This window comes from Macaca fascicularis, chromosome 13, assembly GCF_037993035.2.
Source record: "Macaca fascicularis isolate 582-1 chromosome 13, T2T-MFA8v1.1".
Taxonomy (NCBI): domain Eukaryota; kingdom Metazoa; phylum Chordata; class Mammalia; order Primates; family Cercopithecidae; genus Macaca; species Macaca fascicularis.
Genome location: NC_088387.1, coordinates 35,492,531 through 35,504,960, shown reverse-complemented (window position 1 = coordinate 35,504,960; position 12,430 = coordinate 35,492,531). Strand labels below are relative to the sequence as shown.

Sequence of the window (12,430 nt, the reverse complement as noted above, 5' to 3'; positions counted from 1 at the left end):
TCCAGGCAGTCACCCATCGACTCCGGTAGTCACTTGTGGGTTACACCCAAGTCGAATCCATTTCCCTCCAACAACTGCTGCCACTGTTGCCTAGATAGGGGTCATCTGCTACTCCCCTCCCAGCAGGAATGGCTATTACGTGACAGAGCCACAGAGCTGTCACCTGCTGATTTCATGCATTCAGCAACATTGTTAATTGATCATGTGCTCCTTCCAGTGGAACCAGATAGAGCCTCAGGATTCCCTACCACAGCACTATGGGCTGGCATTAGCAATTGCCCAATATGGAAACATTAGTTATAACCTGCCACTTGTTGGTTATCACTGGCACAGAGCACTGCCTTCCTAAGAGTGGCTCTCAAACAACAGCATGCAGAAGAACCCTCTGGAAAGCATGATAAAGAAAGATTCTGAACTCTATTCTCAGAGATTCAAATTCAGTAGGGGTGGGGGGATCTGCATTGCTCACAAGCTCCAGGGATGCTGCTGATGCTGGTCCGGGGACTACCCTTTGAGTAGCCCTGTTTAAGGGCAGTCATTCTTCTGCCCAGGGACTACAAGGTGAATCTTAAAAGTCACCCACGTGTGGGGGAGTTTCCTCCTAGGGATGGGCTCCTGTGTCAGCGTGCACTGGAGCCACACCTGATGGCCACCAATTACCAGGATCTGAACAGGAGCTGGATAGGTCCCTGACCAAAGCTGCCCATACTCACAATTTTTGTCCCCTGGGGCTTAGGTGCCCCTGTGGCTGGGGTCAGGAGCTGCTTGGCCACGGCCTCTCGCTGGGTCATGTCCACAGCACTCAGGGCTGTGCGGCTGCCGTCCTCATTGATGACCATGGAGGCTCCTGGGTGCACATTGGGGCCGTTGATGACCGCTTGCCTAAGTTCCTGAACATTCCACGGGGTAACTGGCTGCGGGTAGGTCAGTTTTGTGGCAAATACCTGGAAATGAGGAATGGAGGTAGCAAATCAGGGCAGGGAGAAAAAAAGGTCTCATGGACCCCAAATCTGTCTCAATAGGCTGTGTCTTTTCCCCCAAGATAAGGAAGAGCTATCTGACTTGGCCAAGAAGGCCTTCCAGTGAGCGAAGTAACATCCTGCCTGTCTTCTGCTACTCCCTTAACGGTATAGAGACTAGGCCTCCTTTTCCAGCAGTTAGTCTGAGGAGAATAATTTAAGTGCAGCAGTTTACATATTACTATTTTTTTTTTTTAATTTTTTTTTTTGAGATGGAGTTTTGCTCTTGTTGCCCAGGCTGGAGTGCAGTGGCGCGATCTCAGCTCACCACAATCTCCGCCTCCTGGGTTCAAGCAATTCTCCTCCCTCAGCCTCCCGAGTAGCTGGGATTACAGGCATGCACCACCACACCCAGCTAATTTTGTATTTTTAGTAGAGATGGGGTTTCTCCATGTTGGTCAGGCTGGTCGCGAACTCCCAACCTCAGTTGATCTGCCCACCTCGGCCTCCCAAAGTGCTGGGATTACAGGTGTGAGCCACCGTGCCCGGCTAATTTTTTTAACCCACTCTAAAACTTCATTTTCTTATCTGCCAATAAATTCAAAGTTCCCAAAGGTGGCTTGGGGCACTTGCTTGAGACAGGTGGCAAATGCCTGTCCTCAAATACCACAACATTCCTCATCCACCCCAGCAGACATCACTAACGGATCGTGGTGCTGTCCCTGAGCCTAGACATGGCATTGGAATCTCTCAGCTCCACAGTTCTGCAGCAGCCATTACAATCAAGGTGGTACTTGAGATGAAACTGACACATTCCTCTGACACCTAAGAAAATGCAGTGTGCTGTGTTTAAAGTTAGGCCTGGGAGACACTCCAAGTAAAACAAGTTCCCTGTTTAAATGAGTTTTTGAGCTACTGAATATTATAAATCTCTAATGTACCTTCCAAATGTATACAAACACACCAGAGACTCTGAGACATCCTACATAAAGGAACTCGTCTAGCTTTGCACAGGTCCCGTGCAGCAGCACTTTCTCAGAAGGCTCCTGGGGCTACCCCAGCCCCTGCGTTCCTCAGCCTGAGCCTGCTCTACTATTGCTGATACACTTACCACTTATCACCGTTCAACAGAGCATATCTATACTTGTTTATCTATTTACTGTCTGTCTCCACCCCTGGACACCGCTTTATATAGGAGCACACTAGTCTGTGCTTCACTGCTGGTCTCTAGCTCCTTGTTCCTGTGGCACCTGTCAACAGTACTCTATGGGAAGCGTGTGATCCAAGAGGCCAGAGGCAGTTCTATCTGCTCTGCTCTTCCCAGCTATACTGTGAGGAATACCTACACCCCAGGCCACCATGGCCCTGAGACTCGCGGCAGTCTGCAGGTGGGCAGAGAAGTGACTTCGGAGTCTCTCCTCCAGGGACAAGCCACTATCAAACAAACCCAGATCCACAAACGAGAACCCAGCACCTTGGAAGACAGAAGAGGCAGCACAGAAGGTCTCTCGCAGAGCTGGGGACGCTGTAGGCACTATGAGGTCAAGGCCAACAAGGGTGGCCCCTGCCTTCTGTCCAGAGAGGGCAACCAAAAGTTGCTACATGTCTCCTCGGGGCCTCAGATTTGGGAATGTCACCACTGGACTTCACAAAGCTGGTCCTCACCATGTGATCCAGCTTTCAGATGCAAGGACTATGGTTCCTAGGAGGCACTGGGCACAGGACTGGGCCTTCTCAGACTCCTGTCATGCCTTTGTCCAGGAAGCCCAAGTGTGCCACAGAGAGATGAGGCCATGGGGACACAGGATGATCGGAAAGAACACTTCAGCGCTGCTCATCACCAGTCCCCAGAGAGGGGTGGAGCGGGTGGCGCGCGAGGAAATGAGGCTCTCCACGGAGGGAAATTAAACCACCTTCACATTACTGACCTCGAGGCCTATTAAGGAGGAAGCTCATTAAAGGCTGCTGCTGCTGAGCACCATGGCGTGAAGTGCTAAGCAAGTGAGAAGATGAAGCTGGCTCCCGGAGGGGGTCGCGGGAGAGCACTAACAGGTGAATAGTAAGCTGCTTACCCTGAGAAGCAAAACAGGGCGTGGGCAACATGCACACGTCTCTCTCCAGGACTCACTCCCTTTCCTCTTCCCAGTAACCTGGGGTACACATTTCTGATGCCTGGACCCCATGCCCTCTTCCTCTCCCCTGTCATGTATTCAATTTGGTGAGGAAGGTCAAAAGACTAGGCTGAGGTGGGCAGGAGGAAGCTATGTGGGCAGGGATGTGGAATACCCCGCAATCAGCTCCCTAGTGCTGACTTGTGGGTAGAAGGTGTCTGTAAGCCTGGCAAGGAGTGAGAGCAATGCCATCATGTGGCTTCCAGTCACCTCCTCATGGGCTGTCCAGGAAGAGGCAGAAGCTAGTTCTGCCCAAGCCACTATAATCTGCTGCACATCCTGTCCTCAGCCCTCTGTGGCATTCCTGTCTGCCACCCACAGGGAGCAAATGAGCCCTGCACACACACACACACACACACACACACACACACACACACACACACACCATGGGAATTCCAATTTCGTTGGTGTTGATGTACATATCTGGGCAGATGACTGAGCGTGCAGCGTAGTCCACTCGCTTTCCCATCATGTGTTTTCGGAACAGGCCTTCTTTCTTTTCCAGGATCTTTATGGAGAAAAAAGGCCATAATAACATTCAACAAGAATTCCAGTAGGCTTATTAGTTTCTTGTTTCAATACACAATGTTTATTATTTATCCTCTGCAGCTAGCAGTGGGAATCCAGTTTTTGCTCACCTGCCTAATGCCTGGGTACTTGTCCATCATTAGTTTGTCCATCTCACTATCGAACACAATATTGACGTGGCTCTGAAGGCGAATCCAAATGTTGTAAAGTTTGTCTATGAAGGACTGGCCTGGAAGTGTACTCAAAAAGGATCGGTCAATAGCAATCAAAGAGTCTTTTTCCTGGAAGATAAAACCAAGAAAACAGGAATGATGGAAAAAAGCTCCAAAAGGCCTGGCTTGATTTAATTTTTCTTTCTTACCCTGGCTCTGATGACTATGCACTCTGGAGTTTATCTCCTCTGAACCTGACAGATCAGAGACAAACGTGCTGATAAATCAATCTTGTAAGTACATGTCGATAAGACATATCAGCACTATTACATATTTACCAGTCTGTCTCTTTCTAGTAGTAAGATGAATTCAAAATGAGTAAGCATGCTCCTTTCTTAAAGCATTTGCTGAAATTCTTTAATATGCAATTTCTAAAGAAAACTAAGAAGTCCTTCTCACATCAGTATGTTTCTCAGGAAGTTCTGTTATCCCACTAGATAACCGATTCTCATATGCAGTTTCAGTTTTAGTTATGGCTTTGAAAAACTTGATCCAAACCACTTACAAACATGCAGGTGGAACAATTTCTTAAGAGGAGCTAGGTTTGCCATATGATATTCTATGTCATCAATTAAGATGTGGGTCTTCAACTGAGCTGTATCAAGTTACTGGCTGATTGCCAAGTCTCACTGGAATATTTAACCAATCCTTTTTTAATATTTTTGCCTCTAGCTCCGTCTCTTCCTCTCTCCCACTCCCTACCCAGGGGACAGAAACTGCCTTCAGCTGGTTTAGAGCACCACCTATTGATACTGTCTGGCCACCTACTGGCCCCATTGGCTGGGTATGACACAAGCAGACAGATGGTTCCATGTCTTCCAGTGTGGGCAGATGAGAGAAGAAAACTGTCAGTGTCTTGAGGTGGGAGGGTGACGGTGGGTGAAGATTCAGTAAATGAGAATGTCATGAAAACCCAGTAGTGATGAAGTGGGCTTGTCCTCAACCCTGAGGAACACAAGAGTCTTCTTTAGTTGGAGGGAAAATAGATGTATTCTACATAAAACACTCAGGGTCCCCTTCTGGCTGGAGTCCCAGTGGGAGAGATGGTCACCTGCATGATGACTGGGTCCTGTTAGCCCAACTCACTGCTCATGGCATTACCTGGCTCAGGACCAGTGATTGTGAAATGAGTGAGAACTTGTCTCACTGGCGTATCCCCAGTGCCTAGATGGTGCCTGGCAAGGGCTGCCATGAGGATGGAACACAGAGAGTAAGGGGGAAGAAAAAGCATGTCCCGTCAATCACAAGGAAAGAGGACACTGGGGCATAGGAATCAGAGGATGCTATTTGCCCCTCAGAGACCAAGCATTTGTTCGACAAAGGGGATGATCAATTTTTTTTTTTTTTTAAATTCTTGAGATGGGGTCTAACTCTGTCACCCAAGCTGGAATACACTTGTGCAATCATAGCTCACTGCAGCCTTGACTTCCCTGGCTCCAGCAATCCTCCCACCTCAGCCTCCTGAGTAGCTGTCACCATAGGCATGAGCCACCACACCCAGCTATTTTTTGTATTTTTGGTAGAGATGGGGTTTCGCCATGTTGCCCACCTGGTCTAAACCTCCTCGGCTCAAGTGAACCTCCTGCCTTGGTCTCCCAAAGTGCCGGGATTACAGCTGTGAGCTATCATGCCTGGCCAGGCTGCCCGATTTTTAAGGGACATCCAACTAAGATTCTCAACTCTAGTCATTGGGAGCAGTTATCCCATGGTCTTTCCTTGGAAACTGCACTAAGGCATGCAGATGGCTGATTTCTCTCACACTAAGGAGTTTTTAAAAGCACACCAATGCTGGCCGACCAGGAAACAATCAAAACCAAAGAAAGCCCCAAGTGTAACCTGCAGCTTAAGTGTCCAGGAGACAGTGGTGCCACCTTGTGATGGGCCTGGCAGACAGCGGGACTGTCCCAGTGGCTGGAGTCTGAGAATCCTGTCTGTCTACCCAAGGCTGCCTATTTGCATCCAGAGAGTACTTTAGAGCTGGGAAGGATCTTGATGACCTCAGCAAGCTTCCTGGGTGCCCAATTCACCTTTGTACCCACTGAAGACCTACTATTTAACCTGGCACACAGAAGGGGCTCAGGAAACGTTAGTTGAAACTGTCCTGTTCTGAGAGGAATTTATACTCTGCAATACTGCTTTCCTGACCCCAATGCTGGAGACATTAATGTGTCCAAAATAGAGTTGGCAATATGAACTCTAGTACTGTGACCCAGAAGGGACACTCTTAGAGCCTGAGGGAAGCAGGCTATTCTTTCTAGAGCTTCTGAGAGCTGGTAGCCCAGAACAGCCTCAGTGTGAAATCTCACCACAAATCACATGCATTTTATAGCAGACACTAGTATAAGAAAGTGACTCAACTAGGGTCACCTGGCATGGTCGTTCGGCACAGAACCCAGACCTTTCCATGCTCAGACCCATGTGCGTTCCCCTAATGTTCCTAGGTGCCCCCTAAGCCCACAGCTCACACTAAGGCTGCTGCCAGCTGCACAGAATATCCCAGGAAGCATCTCCTGGTAACCTGTGTCTGCATCCACACCGCACAGAGTTAGCACCAAGCGTGTGTGCTCATCACATCAGCACCAGAGCAGCCCTGACCTCATCTGGAGGGGGTGCGGCCACTTCCTCTGGCAGCTTCTGTTCTTGGGCCATCAATGCCAGAAGTTTTCGAATCAGAACTACATCCTTCATGACAGCCTGCAAGTTCACCGTCTGGCCATTGGTAAACATCTGGTCTCCTAGGCGACTAACTGGGCGATACCTGCAGGGGGACATACAGAATAAACGAATGTTTAGTGTGAGGAAAGGGTCATGTTCTTCATCCTCTCACTCATGCCTACTGTAGGGAGCACACCCCACCATGCTCAAAACAACCAACCTTCCCAATCAACATTCCAGCTGGGTGTGGTGGCTCAAGCCTATAATCCCAGCACTTTGGGAAGCCACAGCGGGTGGATCACTGGAGGTCAGGAGTTTGAGACCAGCCTGGCCAACATGGTGAAACCCCATCTCTATGAAAAATGCAAAAATTAGCTGGGTGTGGTGATGCATGCCTGTAATCCCAGCTACTCGGGAGGCTTAGGCAGAAGAATCACTTGAGCCTGGGAGGCAGAGGTTGCAGTGAGCCAGGATCATGCCACTGCACTCTAGCCTGGGAGACAGTACAAGCAAACAAGCAAACAAAAACAACTAACATTCCTATCGCATTCACAACAAACAGGAAGGAAAGTAAGCCCTTCCACCACCCACACCTGGAGCAGAACTGCAGCTCTGTCTCAGTGCCCTTGGCCCTTTCACCTCTCCTAGAGGTCACGGTTCAGTTCCTTAGTAAGCTTTTCTTCAGGTGAAATAAGTTAATTAAAGGGTATTACCTTGAGGGTGGCACCACCAAGAAATCGAGAAAGAACACACTGGGATTGAATCTGGACTCCATACCATCATCATCCATTCCCGAAAAAAGGTAGTTCAGGAAGAATCCTGCATTGGAAAGCAACCAAGGAGACCATTTACATCTATCACTGAAGGCATGGGAGGACAACCATAAAAATATTACTGAGTGAGGAAAAACCAGAATACAAGATAATATGTAGAGTTAAGGTCACATTTTTCTTTCTCGAGACAAGGTCTCACTCCTGTCACCCAGGCTGCAGTGCAGTGGTGCGATCATGACTCACTGCAGCCTTGACCTCCCAGGCTTAGGCAATTCTGCCACCTCAGCCTTCCAAGTAGTTGGGACTACAGGTGCGTGCTATCATGCCCAGCTAATTTTTGCACTTTCTTTTTTTTTTTTAAGAGATGAGGTTTTGCTTGGTTGTCCAGGCTGGTCTTGAACTTCTGGGCTCAACTGATCCACCTGTCTCAGCCTCCCATATTGCTGTGATTAGAGGCATGGGCCAACGTGCCTGGCTGGCCTCATTTTTCTTTATAAAAACAAAAAATAGCCTCTGTGTACATGACAGTTTGTATGCAGGGGATATGACAGCATAAAAATGGGTACTACAGGGACAATAGCTCTTAACCCAGGAACTGAGATGAGCAAGGAAGGGGAAGAAACTTTACTTGTTTTTAATCACCCTCCTGGACTATTAAAACACATACACATCACACACATAATTATTACTTTGATCTTCATAAAAAAATGTTGAATAAAAAATTTTTTGCTAAGTTAGCCTCCTCCCACCCCTAACAGGTGCTGCCAAGAAAGGATCTTCTGTGGACCAAAGCTGTATTTCAGGTTTCTGGTGATGTGAGAAAAAGATTAAAATGTGCTAGGGCCTGCCGCAGAAGCAATCATACTAACTCCAGTGCTTTTTTTTTTTTCCCTGACATCTCTTTAACAACATGTTCATTTGTAAGTGCTTCTTATTACACAGAGGTTATAGTCAGCGTTCCACAACACACTCTCACAAGGGCTTGAATATACTGCATAGGTTTTGTTATACACTCAGAAGGAAAGAAGGATTTCCCTTACAGTAAAGTCTCAATTTAAATAAGACAGAGTTCATTCTCTGATTCACAGAAGGACAAAGCATTTTACTTATGGGCATTTAAAATAAGTTACACTAAACCTTCTAAAAATACGCCAACCTGTATTAAGCGAGGCCTACCTGCAGTTGTCATTTGATAACCTGGCTCAGCTGCAGTAATTGTCAAGTTTTTGGTGCTGGGTATGACCTCGCCTGCTCTATGACATCTCAATGTCGATGTGCCCTGAAGACTGCCCCAAACCTCTGGATCAGTTCCAGGACAGAGCTACAATCATCACAACTTAAAAGAAGTAATAAGGCAGGGTTAAGGAGTCCAGGAAATAAAAGCCTAGAGGAGATCAAGGCTATTTCTTTAGCCTGATACAGCACCTTCATTCTTCCACAGGGCAAAAAGGTGTTCGCGGGCACTGGTGGGTGTTAAGTATCCTCGTTTTCCCATCTGAGCTTCCTCAATTCCTGGAGCCAAGGAGGAGAATCAAAGTGCAATAAATCAGGAACAGGTACTCTTTCTGCAATGGGATGTATCCATTCTTTATCACCAAGCCTGCAACTTGACCACAAAAATCAATCTCTACGGTAGCATATTCTCAGGCCTGGATTCCCTCTGGCCGTTAATCTCATTTCTCTAGTAGTAAAAATCATATGGCTACTGTATAAACCGACCCCCCCCAAAAAAAAGCAAAGAAAACATTACCCATAATCGCATCACATTAACAACTATCACTTTTATATATTGTTTTCCAGCACTTTTGTCTATAGAAGTATTTTACACAACTGTAATCTTCAGTGTGGATTTATTTTGAACACTACTTTGCCCTTTTAGTATCATCTCGTCAGCATTTCTGCACGTTGCTATGTAGCTTTTGCCTGATCACCATTTTTCATGGCTATGTGATATTCCATTAAGGATGATTGCTAATTCACTTAACCATATTCTCATAATTGGACATCTGGATTCATTTCCATATTTTGCTATTATAAGTAACATTATAATAAATATCTTTATCTACCTGGTTGTTACCAGAAAGGTTCACATAAGTTGAATTATGGGTAGGTAAGTATTTTTATGGGTAAATACATACTGACTTATTTTTACAAATATACTGGTGTGCAAGGAATAGATTGGGCTTGGTTTCTCACACTAAGCAAGATCACTGTGGGATGCTGTCTACCAGCGACATCCAGGTTACATTAGAAAACCAGGCTTCGGGCTGCCATTCAGGAGGTAGGGTCCAGGCATTTAGATGATTAACTAAGACAAGTAAGTAGTGTGTCTTTCAGGTTCAAAACTTTCTGGGCACTTTGGGAGGCCAAGGCAGGCGTATCACCTGAGGAGTTTAAGACCAGCCTGGCCAACACAGGAAACCCTGACTCTACGAAAAATACAAATTAGCTGGGTGTGGTGGTGCACACCTGTAATCCCAGCTACTTGGGAGGCTGAGACAGGAGAATCGCTTGAACCTGAGAAGCAGAGGTTGTAGGGAGCCGAGATCGTGTCACTGCACTCCAGCTTGGGTGACAGAGTAAGACCCTGTCTTAAAACAAAACAGAACAAAACAAAAACCCAAAACACCTTTTCTGGATACATCCACTGAAACTAAGCATTGCTCAATTTTCCCTTTTTATACACGTATCAGGACAGGAACTATGCCTTCTCTGTGTTCCCAACACTTGACAGGGTGTCTAGCTCACAGCAAATTCTAAATTAAGAGTATACGGCTCAAATATAGATGTTTAAAATAGCCTAAGATAGTCCACACTTAAAAACACCACTCTTGCCTTTTCCTCCATTTTTTTTTTTCTTTGAGATGGAGTCTTGCTCTTGTCGCCCAGGCTGGAGTGCAGTGGCAGGATCTTGGCTCACTGCAACCTCTGCCTTCCCAGGTTCATGTGATTCTCCTACCTCAGCCTCTCAAGTAGCTGGGATCACAGGCACACACCACCACGCCCTGCTAATTTATGTATTTTTAGTAGAGACAGGGTTTTGCCTGGTTGGCCAGGCTGGTCTCGAACTAACGACCCCATGATCCACCCGCCTCGGCCTCCCAAAGTGCTGGGATTACAGGCATGAGTTACCGCACCCAGCCTCCTCCATTTTTAAAAACTAGCTTCATTCCACCTCCAATTCTCCAGCTAGTTTCTTTAAAATCTGCAGAGGATATGTCATCATAGGTTTTTAGAGAAATCCCTAACTTGGAGAACAATTAACAAAAGCACCATAATTTAACTAGTCTCTGTTAATAGGTATTTAAGTTATGTCCAGTTTTTTTTTGTTTTGTTTTTTTGTTTTTCTGAGATGGTGTCTCGTTCTGTCACCCAGGCTGGAGTGCAGTGGCACGATCTCCAATCACTGCAAGCTTGCCTCCCAGGTTCACGCCATTCTCCTGCCTCAGTCTCCTGAGCAGCTGGGACTACAGGTGCCGCCAGCACGCCCGGCTAATTTTTTTGTATTTTTTAACAGAGATGGGGTTTCACCGTGTTGGCCAGGATGGTCTCGATCTCCTGACCTCGTGATCCGCCCGCCTCAGCCTCCCAAAGTGCTGGGATTACAGACGTGAGCCACCGCGCCCAGCCCATGTCCAGTTTTCAACCATTCAAACAACACTGTGAGTATTCTAATTCCTTAGGATAAAGTCATCGAAGCAGAATTGCTAAGTCAAGGAGTCTGCATGTTTAAAGTTTTGATGTCGATAAAAGCAGAATATTTCAATGAGTTAATGCAGTTGAAGGAAGCATGCGTATGCAATGAAGAATGACATTTAGGGACAACCACAGCATTAGAAAGCTACATATGTTCAGGGGAAGAAAACAGACTCCATTAACCTGCACTTTGTGGGCATTTCTGAAAATGAATGTCTGAACTTTCTCTTCTACTAAATACATCAGAAATGCTGAAGAAGATCAGTCAAATCTCCTCAGCTCCTGTCCCAGCAATGTCCCCACTGCAGTTTAGTCACCGTGAAGGCAGAGGCTGTTCTTCAATCACAGGATCTTAGAGTCAGAGGAGAGCTGTGGAAGCCCATCTCCTCACACGAGCTGCATCCTCTCCTAACAAGAACTTCTGCAGCTTGCAGCGATGACTTCTGCCTAGCTGGGATTTCAGAGCATCTTGAATGTGTGTTTCTTTCAGCTGTGAGAGGTGCCACAGGAAAAAGGGATAAGGAGGTCAAATAACCGGGGATCACAATGGGTGGAAGTGTCTTGGCTACAATGAATTCTTATTTTAAACGTTAATGTGCCTTGTGGGGCTCAGGGGGCACAGGAAGCGCGCGGGAGCAGCACGTGCAGCATTTCACAAGCTGACAGCGCTCCTTGTGGGATCACCAGTCCGTGGGGACTACTCAGGCACAGCCCTCACTTTTTTTTCTTTTTTTGAGACGGGGCTCCGCTCTTGTGGCCCAGGCTGGAGTGCAATGGTGCAATCGCAGCTCACTGCAACCTCCGCCTCCCGAGTTCAAGCGATTCTCCCGTCTCAGCCTCCCGAGTAGCTGGGATTACAGGCGTGTGCCATCATGCTCGGCTAATTTTTTTTTTTTTTTTTTTTTTTTAAGTAGAGACAGGGTTTCACCATGTTGGTCAGGTTAGTCTTGAACTCCTGATCTCAGATGATCCGCCTGCCTTGGCCTCCCGAAGTGCTGGGATTACAGGTGTGAGCCACCACAGCCAGCCCAGCCCTCACTTTTTGAGTCCCTCTGATACCAGGAAGATGGTCAGACCCACGCTGAGGGTGCTCGCCTTCCTCCACATCACCTGCTCCCCAGGGTTACTGACCTATGTTGCTTGCAGCCCCTTCAGAGGCAGAGACCACATGGTCTGGTCTGTATCTTGGCATCGTGCTCATCACAAACATTGTCCTTGGCATAACGCTGAGTGCCCAACAAATAAATGTGTGCTAAATACTGAATACCCAAGCCTGGAGCTGTAGAAGACTACAGTCTACTTGTTTCTAATGCACAGACTTGTGGTTGCACCATCATATTCGCGTGGCTGCAATGGAAGATGACTTTAGAAGAATCGGTTTGCGGAAGGCATTGAAAGGCTACTTACCTGCTGGACATTTGCCCCATGAAAACTAT

General features: G+C 47.1%; 1 protein-coding gene across 2 annotated transcripts in view; it reads right to left on the bottom strand.

The window, feature by feature from the left end:
• The window catches only part of POLR1A (RNA polymerase I subunit A), an 82,844-nt gene that overhangs the window by 51,693 nt on the left and 18,721 nt on the right, over positions 1-12,430 (bottom strand). For both annotated transcript variants that reach the window (XM_005575390.5, XM_015433461.4), the window contains 6 exons: positions 8,724-8,810; positions 7,239-7,344; positions 6,466-6,628; positions 3,769-3,939; positions 3,516-3,638; positions 714-944 (listed from right to left, as the gene is read on the bottom strand). In XM_005575390.5, the coding sequence (XP_005575447.3) occupies positions 714-944; positions 3,516-3,638; positions 3,769-3,939; positions 6,466-6,628; positions 7,239-7,344; positions 8,724-8,810 (881 nt within the window). The remainder of the gene's footprint in view (positions 1-713; positions 945-3,515; positions 3,639-3,768; positions 3,940-6,465; positions 6,629-7,238; positions 7,345-8,723; positions 8,811-12,430) is intronic.